Raw genomic sequence first — 18,527 nt, 5'->3', positions numbered from 1 at the left:
ACAAACGGATTAAGTCGATTATATCGACCCCAGTGCGTAACTGGTACTTATTTAATCGACCCCGAAAGGATGAAAGGCAAAGCCGACCTCAGCGGAATTTGAACTCAGAATGTAAAGGCAGACGAAATACCTATTTCTTTACTACCCACAAGGGGCTAAACACAGATAGGACAAACAAGGACAGACAAACAGATTAAGTCGATTATATCGATCCCAGTGCGTAACTGGTACTTATTTAATTGACCCCGAAAGGATGAAAGGCAAAGTCGACCTCGGCGGAATTTGAACTCAGAATGTAAAGGCAGATGAAATACCTATTTCTTTACTACTCACAAGGGGCTAAACACAGAGAGGACAACCAAGGACAGACAAATGGATTAAGTCGATTATATCGATCCCAGTGTGTCACTGGTACTTATTTAATTGACCCCGAAAGGATGAAAGGCAAAGTCGACCGCGGCGGAATTTGAACTCAGAATGTAGTGGCAGACGAAATACCACTAAGGATTTTGCCTGGCGTGCTAACGTTTCTGCCAGCTCGCCGCCTTAAGATCAGTACCAAAATGGAAACACAAGAGACTCTACAGAGCTTGGACATGGTGGGAGGAAATATCATCTATAGAAGGCCTTAGACTAGAGTTAGTAGAAGAAATTAGCTTAGAACTAGTTACTCTTATCATCATCATCATCATTTAATGTCTGCTTTCCATGCTAGCATGGGTTGGACGATTTGACAGAGGACTGATGAACCAGATGGTTTCACCAGGCTCCAATCTGATCTGGCAGAGGTTCTACAGCTGGATGTCCTTCCTAATGCCAACCACTTTGAGAGTGTAGTAGGTGCTTTTAAAGTGCCACCGGCACAAGGGCCAGTCAGGCAGTACTGACAATGGCCATGCTCAAATGGTGTTTTTTATGTGCCACCTGCACAGGATTCAGTCCAGTGGCACTGGCAACGACCTTGCTCAAATGTTTTGTTCACGTGCCACCAGTACAAGTACCAGTAACGCGACGCTGGTAACGATTACGCTCAAATGGTGCATTTTACATGCTACTGGCATGGAAGCCAGACAGCTGCTCTGGCAGTGATCCCACTCGAATGGAGCTGTTAGCACTCCATTGGCATGGGTGCCAGTCATCAAATTTGGTCCAATTTCGATTTCACTTGCCCCAACAGGTCTTCGCAAGCAGCGATTAGTGTCCAATGAAAGAAGGTTGGCATGGGTGCCAGAGAATCCTGGAAGTGATGTTCTTTGAGGAACGGAAGACCACTATCATTGAAGTCATGTAATACAGCAAAGCTAAGATTAGAACTCAGAAAAGTGATTGCAATTGTCATGAGAATTCCAATGAAAGACATCACAGAGTTAAATTCTTTGGTGTATGCCACTGCTTATGTCATCAAAGAGATGATAGGAATGTTTAGAAAGAAGGAGAAGGGAGACGCAAAGATCTGTTCTGGAAAAGTAGAAAAGAAGGAAGTATAGATACATAATGAAAGGATTTATGTAAGGTTGAGCTGTAAAGGAAGGAAATACGAGGCTCAATGAAAGTGAACAGAACTACATGAATACAAAATGCGAAGTGGTGGACAATGGCACTTTGTCTTGGATATGATAAGACAAAAGATCAAAGCAAGTGGAGTTAAGATCAAGATATACAAGGAAAGAGGCCTACAGCTCAAACAAAATGAACTATTTAGAATGAATCAGAAACTATTGTATGAAACTCTGGATGGAAGAGGCAGAGTTACCCAAATCCACAGAAGAAACTTCGTTTTGCAGCAACATCTGGTCAGAGGATGTCAAACACAGCAACAGAGCACCCTGGCTTCATGAAGTGGAAGAAGAATTAAGTAATGCAGTCATACAAAAGGACATTACTATCACACTGGAAGATATACAAGGAGTTGGTAAAATGTAAAAAGGTGCCTGACCTGAACCTAGTTCAGGGGATTGATGGATTTACCTCCTAAGCTATAAAAGCTCCCACAAGGCTGTGTACACCAAGGAATTGTACTAGAATAGATGATCAAAGGAAGATCAGTGTTGATCCAAAAGGATCTAGCCAAGGGTGTTGTGACCAGTAACTATTGTCTGATTGCTTGTTTACCTATGATGTGGAAGCTTTTAACTGAAATTATAGGGAAAAATTGTATGATCACCTTGAAAGAAATGAACTGCTAGCAAATAAACAGGGAGACTGCAGGAAGGGATCATGAAGAACAAAGAATCAGGCAATTTTGAGGAACTATTGGAGAAGGTTGATAAGCTTATCAATGGTTTGGATTGACTATAAGAAGGCATACAATATGGTCATCACTCATAGATTCTAAAATGTCTGGAGATGGTTGAGGCAGCTAAAGATACGATATACCTATTCAAAAATAGTATGAGGAACTAGAAGACGGTTTTGACAGTAGGTGGAAGGGAATCTTCAAGGAGAATCCCAGTCATCATGAAGGGAATCTTTCAAGGAGACTCCCAGTCACCCTTGTTGTTTATTTTTAATACATTACCACTCTCCTATCGCGATCAATGTATTTGGGACCATCTCAAAGAAAGCAATATTCTGGCATGAAAAGCTGTGAATACCAAACATTATAGGAAGTACACAGCTGGCAGCAATACTTGGAACAACACATGTATTGAGGAAGGTACTACATCTCTAAGCTATGGGATGGAGCTGTGACATGATATAGATGAAGGGAATAAAAAAGAATATGAACTATTATTATTATTATTATTACTACTACTATTACTATTTTTAACATATTTTGAAGAATAGGTTAGATAGATGAAACCAGTACTTGACAAGACATAGATAAGGGAAATAAAAAAGAATATGAACTATTATTATTATTATTATTTTTATTGTTATTACTACTATTTTTAACATATTTTGAAGAATGGGTTAGATAGATGAAATCAGTCCAGTACTTATTAGTCCCAGTAGAATGAGAAGCATAGACATCTTTGGCAGGATTTGAACTGCTATTGTAAAGAGCTGGAACGAATATCACAAAACCTTTTGTTAAATGCTTTACTGAGTCCACCAATCAATAGCTCTTGATATTTTAACATTGGCACAAGACCGAAAATTTGGGGAAGGGTCTAGACAATTATATCAATCCTACTATATGACTGGTTCTTTATTTCATCAACCCCAGAAAGATGAGCAGAAAAGTTGACCTTGTTAGGGATTTGAATGTAGAACAAATAACCTTTCAGGACTTGTGCCTTATATAATATAGGCACAAGACCTGAAATTTTAAGTGGGAATGGGTGAGTCAATGACATCAATGCCAGTACTTGACCGGTATTTGTTTCGCTAACTCGGGAAGGACGAAAGGCAAAGTTAACTTAGACAGAATTTGAACTCAGAATGTAAAGATATTAAAAGTCAATAAGCATTTTCTTTAGCATGTTAACAACTCTGCCAGCTTGCCACCATCAGAAAGTTAATAATAATAATAATAATAATTGATGAAAATCAGTTGCCAGCAAGGTGTTAATTTAAAAAAATTTATATCTAGTAAAAGTTAAAATATATATTTTCTGATATGTCAGTCAATAAATAAAGCATGTTAGCAACAACAACAACATCAACAACGACAATAACCAATTTTAGTTGTCCCAAAAGGTTTATTTTTATTTATTTATTTAAGTAAAAGCTTTTTTTTTTTATTTATTTATAAGAAAAGAGAAACTTGAAGAAAAAAAGAAAAAAAAGCAGGAAACAAAGTTTTTAATGTAAAAAAAAAAAAGGAGAAAATGGTTAATTTTTGTTTATTTGTTTTTAAAAGATGATAAAAAATAACAGAATAAGAGTTTGTTACAAAGGCTGAGAGATTTTAGTGGGTGATGGGGAAATATGGGAAGTAGTGATATTCATGCCTTTCAAGGTCATTAGTGATGTAAATGAAGTGAAATAGTTCCAACCGGGAATCAAAATTGGGCAACGGTTTCAGCAAATACCCTCTCTACTCTATGCTGGTTCTCACTAGAAAATAAAGAATAATAATAATAATAATAATAATAATGATGATAATAATGGCTTCAAATTTTGGCACAGGGCCAGCAGTTTTTAAAGGGTAGGGCAAGTCGATTACATCGACCCCAGTGCTAAACTGGTACTTATTTTATCGACCCCGAAAGGATGAAAGGCAAAGTTGACCTCGGTGGAATTTGAACTCAGAATGTAGCGACGGGTGAAATACCGCTAAGCATTTCGTCTGGCGTGCTAACAGTTCTGCCAGGTTGCCACCTTTACAATAATAATAGTAATAATAATAGTAATAGTAATAATAATAATGATGATGACAATGATGATTTCTTGCATGGTGCAGGGCTACAAACACTTTTTGAAGAGAGGGGAGAGAAATAAGTGTATAGTCCATTGGATCAACCCCAGTACATGACTGGTATGTATTTTGTTGACCTTGAAAGGACAAAAGTCTAAGTTGGCCTTGGCAGGATTTGAAGTTGTAACATAAAGTGGCATGATTAAAATACCACAAGGCATTTTGTCTGACACTCTACCAACCTAATAATAATAATAATAATAATAATAATAATGATCATAGTTCCTTTCATTTTTGTCAAAGGTACCAAGCCACAAACCCTGGGAAGGGGAACAGTTGATAAAACCATCTCCAATATTTGAACTCAGAATGTAAAGGTATGTAATTAGATACAACTATTTGGTTCAGTAATTTAGCATTCTAATAATAATTGTTTCTAATTTCAGGACAAGACCAACAATTTTGAGGGGAAATGGTTAATTTGTTACATGTCACCCCTGGTACTTGACTGTGACTTTATTTTATTGACAACAGAAGAATAAACAATGTAACTGACCTGTCAAGATTTGAATCTAAAATACAAAGAACTGGAATAAATACAGCAAATAAAATACCTATTTCTTTACTACCCACAAGGGGCTAAACACAGAACAAACAAGGACAGACAAATGGATTAAGTCGATTATATTGACACCAGTGCGTAACTGGTACTTATTTAATCAACCCTGAAAGGATGAAAGGCAAAGTCGACCTCGGTGGAATTTGAACTCAGAACATAGCGGCAGACGAAATACCGCTAAGTATTTCACTCGGCATGCTAACGTTTCTGCCATTCGCCACCCTCACAGCAAATGAATATACCTTCTAATGATTCTGAAAAGTAGCTGTCTTTTAGCTTTGTTTCAGCCATTAGACTGTGGCCATGCTGGGGCACAGACTTGAAGAATTTCAGTCAAATGAATCAACCCTAGTATTTGTTTTTTAAAGCTTGGTACTTATTCTATCGTTCTCTTTTGCCAAACTGCTAAGTTATGGGGACATAAACAAACCAACACCAGTTGTCAAGTGGTGGGTGGGGGAACAAAAAGATACAAAGACACACACATATACATGATGGGCTTCTTTCAGTTTCCATCTACCTAATCCACTCGCAAAGCTTTGGTCAGCCTGAGAATACACTTGCTCAAGATGCCATGCAGTGGGACTGAACATGGAACCATATGCTTGGGAAGCAAGTTTCTTACCACACAGCCACATCATTAACCTGAAATTGGCAGGATTTCAATTTAGAATGGAAAGAGCCAGAAGTGTTTTCTCTAATACTTTAGATTCTGTCAATCCAACACCTTAATAATAATAATAATAATAATAATAATAAACCTTTCTACTAAAGGCACAAGGCCCAAAATTTTAGAGGAGGGGATTAGTCAACTCCAGTGTTTCTCTAGTAATTAATATATCGACCCCAAAAGGATGAAAGGCAAAGTCAGCCTTGGTAGAATTTGAACTCAGAATGAAAGGGTTGATAAAAATGTTGTTAAGCATTTTGCTTGGCATGCTAACGATTCTGCCAGCTCACCTTATTATTATTATTATTAATAATAATAATAATAATCCTTCCAGCTAGAGGCACAAGGCTTGCATTGTGTGTGTGTGTGTGTGTGCTTATTGATTAGATTGACCCCAAGGTTCTACTTTATTGACCCTGAAAGGATGAAAGGCGAAGTCAACCTTTGCAACATTTGAACTCAATAATAACAGAATGGCACCTTAAATAGATGGAAAGGAAAGAAAAAATGTATGGTCAATTCTTGTAGGAAATGCCAGAAACATTTGATAAAGTTAAAATCTGTGAAGGGACAAGGAAAAATGACTTGAATGACTTGGAAGACTAAAAACTTGAGGATACCTAAGGTTACAGGTAGTAACCTGCTACCTATATAAATCCTACCAGGAATAAGACCAAAACTAAGTGAAATCAAATAATAATAATAATAATAATAATGATTATTATTATTATTTTTACTATAAGCACAAGAGAAAGGGAGTTAGTCAATAACATTGCCTCCAGTGCTTAACTGGCACTTAATTTTATTGATCCCAAAAGAATGAAAGTCAACCTTAGTGGAATTTGAATTTAGAAGATAATGGTTTCTTATTTAGACATAAGGCTAGCAGCTTTTTTTTAAAGAGGAGTCAGTCAATATTATCGCCTCCAGTACCTGACTGTTATTTTATTTTACTGAACCTGGAGGGAAGCAAGGTTAAGTTGACTTCAGCAGGATTTGATATCAGAGCACAGAGAAGAATTAGAATATCCCATCCTGTAGACATTCTATTGCATATCCTGAGACCCTACCAATTTGTTGCCATGGTACCCTGATAACTCTAGAAAGAAAAAAAAACCAACAAAAAACAAAACAAAAACACCAAGCAAAAACATAAAACAGTTGAAAATTAATATCAAAAAGCTTAAGCAGCAAAATTTACACTCCACTATTTCTTCACTGGTTTCAATAACTAACTGTGGTACCTACTATAAGGGTGGTTAGTTTATTACCAAGACGGTAAACCTATACCATCAACTAGCTTAACATCACTGCTTGATCTTTATGTAGCCTTAGCATACTTCACCTCATTGCAACTATTTGGACAAGATGTCTAGTGTTTGGAGGTGATTTCTTCCCCCGGGTATTGTTCTTAGCTCTACAACTAAATGGTTAAAAAATTTTTCAAAAATCTTTCCAGTACTTTGATTGTTATTAATTGAGCTGGTTGGGGAAAAAGGACTAACCAGAATATGATCAAACACCACAAGATATTTTTGTTCAATGAACCAACTCTAATATAACATAAAGGATAGGGATCGGAAATCCAGGCACAGAACTTATTAACATTTTAATATAATCCAGATCTGCCTAACCATAGCAAATGAGAGGGAACATACAGAATCATTTACAATAAATAACTAAACTACTTCACTGATTGAAATTTAAATCAATTAGTCCACATAACTGCTACACTAAAGGATACTAGGATACTTATCAAGCACACACACACACAAACGTAAAGAAATAGGGATTTAGAATCCGAGCAGGTACATGATTAGCACCCTGATATAATCCAGATCTAGCTAACTACATTGAATGATAGGGAACATACAGAATTGTTTAAGATAAACAATTACGTGCTACTTCACTCAATAGGTAAATCCTGAGTTTGTTTCACTGGATTTCATACAGTATAATACTGAGCAATGTGGAGGTACATGGCCTAGTGGTTAGAGCAGCAGACTCGCGGTCAGGGGACACGTGTTCGAATCTCAGACCAGGCGATGTGTGTGTTTATGAGCGAAACACCTAAGCTCCATGTGGTTCCGGCAGAAGGTAATGGCGAACTTCTGCTGACTCTTTCGCCACAACTTTCTCTCACTCTTTCCTCCTGCATCTTGCAGCTCACCTGTCACGGACCGGCGTCCCGTCCAGGTGGGGAACCTATACGCCAAGGAAACTGGGAAACCGGCCCTTATGAGCCAGGCGTGGCTCGAGAAGGAACAAACAAAACAAACACTGAGCAGTGGCAGACTGGCCAGGTTACCAGCTTGCCCAATGGCAAGTGGACCCCTGCGCAATTAGAATCCATATATGGAGGCCCATCATCTCAAGTTTGAGAATTTTTTATTCACTCCTAGAAGAATGCATTAATTATTTCAGCCTGACTGTGTTTGTAGACAGTTGAAAAGAATACTTTTAACAAAAAAAAAAAAAATTTTTTTAATTAAATGATAGCATTGTAGTTGGAGGTTGGCCCCCTTAGTCTCCTGGCAACCAATATTTTCAGACCCAGTCCACCACTGATACTGAGTATATAATGAAAACATCATAAAGAAGGATGGAGAATTATACAACTTCAAAATTTGTTTATTACAGTGTTATTCCCATTAAATTCCAATCTGACACGTATTTCTGCTGCATAAGTTTCCTAACGTCTTTTGATGTAGCATTTATGTGCACTTAGTTGGTTCAGTTGCAACAGGAGTAATTTCTTGAACGAAGCTGCAATAGATATGTCTACCCTGGATGAACATGTGAATTTAATGAGAATGATACTGTAATAAACATATTTTGAAGATGCTTATATAATTCTCCTTCCTTTTTTTATAATGTCATGATTATATATCAGACCTGCACCCGATACAGTTATATGGTTATACCTGACTGATGGAAGCCTTAATACATAAATATATTACATACACACTCAAGAACACACACTCTCAAGAACATACACACACTTATATAAATGTATAAGCATGCAGCCACACTAAATTTTCTTTTCAGTTTACATGGCAGATTGACTCCACAAGTCACCATGCAAAATTGAAATCATACAAATGAGGGAGAAATGCTTTTAATGATATCAATAATATCATCATCATTTAACGTCTGTTTTCCATGCTAGCATGGGTTGGACAATTTGACTGAGGACTGGCGAAACAGATGGCTGCACCAGGCTTCAATCTGATCTGGCAGAGTTTCTACATTTGGTTGCCCTTCCTAATGCCAACCACTCCGTGAGTGTAGTGGGTGCTTTTTACGTGCCACCAGCACAGGAGCCAGAGGAGGCTGACAAACGGCCACAATCGGTTGGTGCTTTTAGGTGTCACCGACACGGACGCCAGTCATCGGCGCTGGCATCAGCCATATTCAGACGGTGCTTTTTACATGTCACCAGCGTAGAAGAAAAAACATAGCCACCCCCTAACCAAACCACAAGAAAGAAAAAAAAAAACTATAAAAGCTCCCACAAGGCTGTGTATACCAAGGAATTGTACTAGAATAGATGATCAAAGGAAGATCAGTGTTGATCCAGAAGGATCTAGCCAAGGGTGTTGTGACCAGTAACTATTGTCTGATTGTTTGTTTACCTATGATGTGGAAGCTTTTAACTGGAATTATAGGGGAAAATTGTATGATCACCTTGAAAGAAATGAACTGCTAGCAAATAAACAGGGAGACTGCAGGAAGGGATCACGAAGAACAAAGAATCAGGCAATTTTGAGGAACTATTGGAGAAGGTTGACAAGCTTATCAATGGTCTGACTATAATGGATTGACTATAAGAAGGCATACAATATGGTCATCACTCATAGATTCTAAAATGTCTGGAGATGGTTGAGGCAGCTAAAGAAAAAAATAAGATTAAAAGGAAACAATCATTCACTGTAACAGAAACATTGCGGGTGATAAATCTAATGTTTCAAAGAGCTCTATTTCAAGGAAAAGTTGACAGGAGAGAAATTAACCATTTAGCATTCAGATTTCTTTGTCAAATGAATTGCTTATTTATTCACATTGTCTTGAATTAATCATGTAGTTCCAAGATATTAATGGTGCGTTTGTATATTTTTAGAATGGCAATGTAGGATATGTGTGAGAGGTTGGATCTTGTCAGTTTTAACGTAAAACAGGTAGAATGTTTAGGCTGAATATAATACTAAAGGGTCAAAGTGAGACAGCAGAGTTTTACATCCTTTAAGTTTAATTTCTACCAAGGTACTGTCAATTCGGATAGCTGGTCCTTTTGTTGGGTTGACATTTGGCAGACTCACTTTCTCCTATTCATTCTCTTCATTTAGCAACCTTTCATAGTGGCATCTCCAAGTCTCTCTCTTTGGTATATATATATATATATATCTGTATGTAGATGTGTTTGAATGGAACCCAACACTCTGAACACTAGCTCTCATTAAAACGTGTGTAGTCCTGGTTGTAATCCTTAGACACTTTTCCTAAAGAATGTAGGTTTTATCAAAAGAAAGCAAGTAGTTTTTGTTTGAAATATGAGAGTTTGTAAATGGCAGGATCTAGCTGTATTTTTTTTTCCTGCTGATCTTTCTCTTCAAAAAAGGAGGAACAGCAGAACCCATGATATTTGTTGACTCCATGGGGCTGGTAAGAACAGCATAGCTTATGTTTAGCTTAAATATCTGCCAGTCATTGCCAATAGGAAAAAATGTGGGATTCCAGAGGGCTGATGTTCTGGGGTGGATGGATTGGGAAAAGTAGTTAATGCAGGACTTGTGAAAAGACAAGAGAGGAGATGAGTAGAATTGATGGATTTTGGAGGTGGTTGTGTGCAATTATTTTGAGGAGTACAGACCATTTTAGTTGTGGCAGAAGAGGTAGAGAGAGGTGATGGATGTTGTGGTGTGCAGGAAAAGTGAATGAAGCTTGGATTAATCTGTTGTCTGGGACATGAGATCTACTTTGCCATATTAAGTGGGTCAAGCAAGTACTGTATGCTAAAGTTTCCTCATTATCTCGTTAAATTCATTATAGATAATGGTAGTAGCAATCAGTGCGTTACAGCATTAAACTCACACCTGTACTTAGTTGCTTAAATAAAGAAAACACCTTCGGAAAGTATATTGATGGATCCTTCCTGCAGCCAACCAAATACGAACCTTTGTAGTTAATAAGCTAGCTGGCTGGTAATTTACTAATTAGTTTCTTTTACAAAATATCACATTCACATACTTTACTAAGAGAGCCTGAGAGAGGGGGAGAGAGAGAGAGAGAGAAGAGCAGAAATGAGAATATATGTAAGATGTATGTATAAGCTTCTCAATCTGTAAACCGGATGCCACATATTCTTTTCTTATTGCAAAACATAAATTTCCAGAATGAATTGAAAAAAATTTATAATCTTTTTTTCATTATATGTTTCTAATTTTATTGATTTATAAATTATGTCTGCTGTATTGACAAGGATCTAATAATGCAAACACTATTGTCCAAGTTGCTGTTGCGCTTGTGCAAATCCACTTTATGTAGGACAAATAGCTCCTGGGAGGCAACTGACTTATAATTGTTTAATCCCAGCTGAATACACAATGTTTCCAATGTGTCTTTCATTTTTCTAGACATAAGTATATCTAGGACTATATTATAAACATGTCCTACTTTTTTGAGGGCAGTAGAATATGATCTTAAGCTGATTAGGTGTGAAAGCACGGGTGAAAAATTATTTGCCGTCATTTATCTTTGAAACTGTTTGCTAAAGAAATCTCTAAAAATTCAAATGCTGTATGTATATCATTTTAATATTCACTTTCCCATGCTTATGCAGAGCTTATTGAGGTAAATTTTCTATGACTGTATGACCTTCCTGTTGCCAAGCCATACCTGTTTCCAAGTAAAGCAACATTGCTTAATGTCAGACAAATAAATAAACATGGAGTGCTCAATACAAATTGCAGAGAAAGCTAGTTTTCCTCTGTGTTATACAGAATGTGGATCTTCAGGCGTGAAGATTGCAATGACATGAAATTCCAGTCATCAGACAAATTCTCAGCTTCAGTTTTAATAATAATAATAATAATAATAATAATAATAAAGATAAAAACAACTACACTAATGGTTCATTCCTGTTGCTTGGCTATTGATTTCCAGATGATGGTAAGTCTTTAACACTGTCGACATTACCAAATTCAATGGTACTCCTCAAGTGTCAAAACTATAGTGATATGTGTTAGGCAACTGATGATTGGAATGTATGTTTGATATGCTTGTTTGTGAGTCTTTTAAACTTTGGGGTTCTCATTATTCTGCGTTGTCCTTCATTCTTGTAAAGTTGAACAAGTTTTGGGTTCATGGTTTATGGTGATTAAATATATTGACATTGCTTGATTGACTTCATGGATAATCTCATTTGGCTAGGACATGAATTAATGGTTTCTACTTTTGGGACATTTTGTGGCATATGTATCTTGTGTGTACAGTTAGAAGTATGACTACTACTGTATGAGTTAGAGCTCCATGTAGACTATCATTATCCATTCAGCTTCCAGTGTAGTGCTTAGCTGACCATTGTACTTAGCAGTTACTAGTTATGGTAGTGGGAAATCAAGATAAACTGAAGCATAAATTATTAGTTTGAAATAAATATTTATATATATTTCCTACATAGGATATAAATTATATATATATATATATATAGATAACAATATGACTGGCTTGCTGTGAGATTGAATCCAAGACCTCATGGTTGGGAAGCTAAACCTCTTAACCACACAGCCATTCTTCCTAGCTGTGCATTGGACAAAGACAGTTAACTGTGAAAGCATGCAGTCATCAAACTGTGTCAGATTACCACAAAGTGATTCAGACAGTTCCCTGTCATGCCCTCAATGTAAATATTGAATCAATAATAAGTGTTTTGATCGGTATTTTTCTGTTGGACTTAAATTCTCATATGCTGCTACAGAAAAGACATCAGATAAAGCCATTTCAGTTTGTTCTTCGCTACAAAGGCAAAATCTTCAAGGGGGTGAGTCCCCAATGAAATATTAACATTGCAGGACAAAAAAAAAAAAAACAAAACAAAACAAAACAAAAACCATAAAATTAACCTCAAAATTGACTCCTGAAGTAAACACAAAATGTTTATTTTGACAAATATTAACCTATTTGCTGGTATGCAATAAGAAATGATGCTTCAGGTGCAATACTGAGAAACACAAGGAAAGAGTTTGTTAACCTTTCTTAACCACACAACCACATCTGTGCATATATATATATATATATATTAGAAGAAATGAGGTACTCAGAAATCTGGATGGTTTTATATCTACAGATATTTATTCGTATGTTACATGTTTTTATAAATCATATATCATATATTAGCGCTTTCGTCCACTCTAGTGGAGTTTTCAAATTGATATATGATGTATAAAAACAAGTGACATACTAATAAATATCTGTAAATATAAAACCATACAGATTTCTGAGTACCTCATTTCTTCTAATATATATATATATATATATATATATATATATATATATATGGATCATTCACACACAAAAATGTATAGAGAATTGTAGAACCTTAGAACAAAGATATTTGCATAGTGAGCTGTGTTAATGGCATCTCTCATGCATGGGGAACAATGGTTAGAGTATTATGCAGTAGTAGTTGTAAAAGTAGCAATATTAGGAGTTCTGTTAGTTCAAACTGACGATGTGAGATCACAATATTCTTTTCGTTTGTTAGTTCAGTGTTTTGTAATTTTTCTGTTTGTGTTGCTGTGACTTCATTTCGTTCTCATAGATTCTGTAAAGTTGCTGGATGAGGACATTTAAGTGAAGTAATAAGAAGCTTAGAAACTTAAGTACATAACGAGCAACCAATCAATATCATTATCTCATGCAACATTTGGTATTTTCATCTCATGCAAGAGTGATTTAAAAAAATTAAAAACAAACATAACAAACAACAAAAACAAACAAAAAAGACCCGGAACTGCTCAAAACATTTTGTAATTAGAGATATATCAATATCCTTCAAAGGGATATTAAATCTATAAAATAGAAAATTAAAAATGTGACCTGTGGCTTTCATGATTTTCCACAACGGGTATTAGTAACAGAAATGGAATAAAAATAACCAGAATACAATGAAAACTGAATGATGGACTTACTTTTTCGTGAGTTTATCCTACCTTCTAGGTTATATTACTATAAACAGAAAATACGCCTACAAGGGAACATTGTTCTTCCATTCTGAATGTAAGATATTTAGTCCCCATTTTAAAGAAAAGAAGGCACTTTTTTTAATGATAGGTAGATAGACAGATTGACTGATTAATTGATAGATAAAGGATAGATTTGCTTACTACACTGAGTGGACCAAAGAATTACAGAGAAGCACTTTCATTGGTTCATATATTTATTATTATTTTAAATATCACACGTTCCAAAACATTGTTTCTTTTGGAAATTACATACAGTGTTAAGTAGGAAAAATAAAGAAGGAAAAATTCAAGTAAACCAGTTGAATTCTGGGAAAGAAAGAAAAACCAAGATTTCAAATTTTTATATATTTTAATACAAGGATTGATAGAGCACCAAATTAAATGAAATATTTTTTAACACCACATGAAAATTAATTTTGTTCGTTTGCACTAATGATAGACAACAGCTGTGATTGTCGTTGAAGGCTCTTGTTTTTTTTTCTCTTTTTGGATTGATAATGTGATCACTGAAATTCATAGAAGGTTAACTGCAACATGTTACCATAAAAGATTGCATGGAATTTGTAACTATACTAGGAGTAGTTATAGAAGTGCTAATTACATTACACATGTCAGACTATCATTTACCTGAACTACACAGATTTATAAATGTCTATTCTTCCTTTCAGACTTTTTAAGTTTTAATCTAATTAATTTGTTCATGGATATTGCATAGTTAAATACTCCCAGAAAGACTAGGCACTCCAAACCTTTCCAGGGCTGATAAAACAAAAGTAATGCTTAATTTAGTGCTTGACTTAGAGATGTAATGATATTTTTTTGTGACGCAGATACCTGTGGTACTATATCCACCTGGCATTCTGAATAACATAACGTAATCATCATTTTCAACCCTTGGACCTCATTGTCTTGTTTTCTAGGACTCCTAGTGCTGGCTATCTGGTTTTTGTTGTATATAAAGTGACTGAGATCACAACATTCCCCCTGAACAAGAATCAAATCTATCACAGGGTTACCCATTTACAGCCGATGGGACTGAATCTATGTGAAATGAAGTGTTTTGCTCAACAACAGATGCACCAGCTGATCTGCGAATTTAATACCACAATCTTGTGATCCAGAGTGCAACACCTTAACAAATAAGCCATGCATCTTTCATGTAACATATTCATAATACAATATCTATGATTTACTGTATTTATGCTGTCAAGAATGACAAGGGGAGTGTCTATGAAAAATCAACAACAAATACCACAGGGCACTTTTGTCTGAAAGCATCAGTTCCTCACTTTTTTCAAACCAATGTACATTGGTGAAAGTTGTACATGCATACACATGATTAATTTACTTTACATACATGTTTTTCATGCTGGCTTGGGTTAGATGAGTGCATATCCTCATATTTGAAAGAGCAGGGCAGGTGGATGATTTGTTAACAGGGAAATGCCAACAAACATTACCATTTGTAGGTAGCTTAGGGATTTTTTCACACAGACCAACACATGTCCACATGGATATTGCACAGCTTTATACAGTTTCTGTCTACCAATTTTAGTTACAAAGCATTGGTTAGCTCAGGAATATAGAAGACACTTGCCCAAGTTGTTGCACAGTAGGACAGAACCTGAAACCTCATGGTTCAGAAGCTAACTTTTTAAATACAGTCATGACTTTGCACATACATGCAGATAAGATGTGCAACAATAGAAGATATTTGTCCAAAGTACTGTACTGTGGGGTCAAACCTGGAATCACATAGTTATGAAACAAACTTCTTAACCATAGCCATCCATGTGCCCTCTACTTCTCTCAACAGAGTAAGACCAATAACTCACTAATGCATGAATTCTTTCTGCTGTAGGTAAAGGCTTGAAATATTTAGGGAAGAGAGCAAGTCAATTACATCAGCCCCAGAGCTCAAATGGTACTTATTTTATCGACACCGAAAGGATGAAAAGCAACACTGACTTTGGTGGAATTTGAACTCAAATTATGAGTTGGAAACAATGCTGCTAAGCATTTTGTCCAGCATGCTAACAAGTCTGTTCATTCCCTGCCTTAAGAAGACAGCTAATTAATAAACAAATATAATGAGCACAATTTTTTAATTTTTTATTAAAAAATTTTATTTTTACATATTAAGCTCAAGAGTAGGAAGATGCAATGTTTATGAATTTTCTAGGAATTTTATAGACTGGGAGATAAAGTTATGTCGATACAGTGCTGTCATAAAACATAGGTACACAGGGTAGTTGCCCATGGGCCCCTTAAGTCTAATACTAACCTATCTAGTTGTGTTTGTGTACATAGGGGTTCTAGCATATGGCTTTGTCTAGTGGCCTCTAATGACGTGGAGGTGGCCTGGGATGAATATGGTGAGCCGAATGGCTATTGTGCATTGTGAACTGTTATAGGTTTGTGGTATGAAAGAAAATATAACATATAAAGGAGTTTTAATATGACTCATTACAATTGTTCACAGTCCAAGAAAGGAAAAAAAGACTCCACCATTTTAGATTTAGATTTCTTTTTTTTTAATAGAATACGTTCAGAAGGCACCAAATTGATAGTAAAATACCAAATTTCAGTATCAGATGCTGATAATAACAACAACAACGTTTCCAAAATTTGGCACAAGACCACCAATTTTGAGTGTAGGTGGAGTGTTAAGAAATACCATTTACCCAAGAATTTGGCTGGTACTTTACTTTATCAACCTCAAAAGGATGAAAGGCAAAGCTGATCTCTGTGGTATTTGAGCTTAGAAGAAATGCAACGAAACATTTTGTCCAGTGCAGTAGTGATTCTGCCAGCTTACTACCCTAATAATAATAATAATAATATAATAATAATAATAATAATAATAATAATAATAATAATTCTTTCTACTATAGGCACAAGGGCCTGAATTTTTGGTGAAAGGGCTAGTTGGCTACATTGACTCCAGTCCTTGACTAGTCCTTATTTTATTGATCCCAAAACAATGAAAAGTAAAGCTGACCTTGGTGGCATTTGAATTCGGAATGTAAAGAGTTGGAAGAAATACAGCAAAGCATATTTTGCCAGTGCCCTAATGATTTTATCAACCATTGCCCTTCTTATCAGTTACAATGATTTCTGATTTAAGCACAAGGCCATTGATTTTGATGGGAAGAGCTTAGTTGGCTGGTGGTACCTTTTCTTATCAGCCCTAGAATAATATGACGCAAATTTGATCCAGGCTGGATTTGAACTATGAACACAAAGACCAACAGTCTATAGTTGTTTGTAATTTAGGTGTAAACCCCAAAAATTTAAACACGAGGGATTAGATGAATATCTCAAGCCAAGTATTTGACTAGTGCTTTATTTAAATGAATCCATAAAAACAAAAGGCAAATTTAACTTTGGCAGGAATTGAACTCAAAATATAAACAGCAGGGCCAAGGCATTTTGTTCAATGCTCTAACAATTCAACTTATAATGAAAGTATTGATATTTAGACTGTTTATTCATTGCCTTTTTAATTCTTTATGAAAATAAATTAGAAGACGTCAAATTTTTGAAAAGAAAACTCGTCAGAGAAGTGAAATAAAAAAGAGAAAAAGTATGAAACCATATTCAGTTTTGTATACAAACAGATTTAAGTATATTTGTATATGTTTCCAAATGTAGGTAAGGAAATTGATATATGGAAGCAAGAATGTATGAATATATAAGAAGGAAGAGGAAAAAATTCCATCTTTGCAGATGAACTTGGAATGTAAAAGGGAGATAACAAAATACCACAAAACAAATTTGTTTGTTGTTCAACAATATTGGCATCCATCATTTTATAGTTATATAAAAATGACAATAAAATGACTTAAAAAACCAAATGTATGTATAGATGAAATAATCACGTGACTGAGATTCCAGCCTAACAAACAATAAAAAAGAAACAAAAAAGAATGAAAGAAAAGAATAAAGTTGAAATTAAATAAAAACTAGATGATTTATTACACTGTTTTACAGCATGTTGGAATGATGTAATTATAACTGACTGGTTGGATTACATAGACTATTAATAAAAAATTAGGTAAAGTCATAGGCACCCTGTAGTCATAGGTACCCTAAAGTCATAGGCACACTTGCTCCAGCCCAAACTAAAAAGAACAACAACAAACAACTGAAGCCAAATAAATAAAAAGTGAAAACTTGCAAAAGATATTGAATGAATTTAGATGTAGTCTATCCATTCTTTTATATAAAACAACAAAATACATAAGTAAAATAAATAGCAGTTAACAAAACAAAACAAAAAAAAAAAGAACAAATAAAACAAAACCCAAAAAATATTAAGGGGTCTAAAAGAATATTTAGAATTAAGTGCTAAACATTCTTTTGGCCTTGAGAAAAATTTGCATACACAATAATAATAGTAATAATTCTTTCTAATTTAGACACAAGGCCTGAAACTTTGGGGGAGTGGGGCTAGTCAATTACATTGACCAGTGTTTCACTGGTACTTAATCTACGGGCCCCGAAAGGATGAAAGGCAGAGTTGACCTCGGTGGAATAATAATAATAATAATCCTTTCAATTAAAGGCACAAGGCCTGAAATTTTAGGGAAGAGGGCTAGTTGATCACATTGACTCCAGTCCTCAAGTGACCCTAAAAAGATCAAAGGCAAAGTCGACCTCCAGGGAATTTGAACTCAGTGCATAAAGACG

The 18,527-nt window shown here is 35.5% G+C and overlaps 1 protein-coding gene across 10 annotated transcripts in view; it reads right to left on the bottom strand.

Annotated features, from left to right (window-relative positions):
* The window catches only part of LOC115218121 (keratin, type II cytoskeletal 1), a 220,083-nt gene that overhangs the window by 36,057 nt on the left and 165,499 nt on the right, over nt 1–18,527 (bottom strand). Inside the window, exon 13 of one of the 10 annotated variants that reach the window (XM_029787915.2) lies at nt 3,772–4,002. The exons of the other annotated variants lie outside the window; for them this stretch is intronic. Coding sequence (XP_029643775.2) covers nt 4,000–4,002 — 3 coding nt within the window. The 3' untranslated portion in view covers nt 3,772–3,999. Of the gene's footprint in view, nt 1–3,771; nt 4,003–18,527 lie in introns of those variants that run through there. 10 annotated transcript variants of the gene reach the window in all.

This window comes from Octopus sinensis, linkage group LG12, assembly GCF_006345805.1.
Source record: "Octopus sinensis linkage group LG12, ASM634580v1, whole genome shotgun sequence".
Classification (NCBI taxonomy): domain Eukaryota; kingdom Metazoa; phylum Mollusca; class Cephalopoda; order Octopoda; family Octopodidae; genus Octopus; species Octopus sinensis.
The sequence above is the reverse complement of the archived record's forward strand: the minus strand, read 5'-3'. Positions and strand labels throughout refer to the sequence as shown.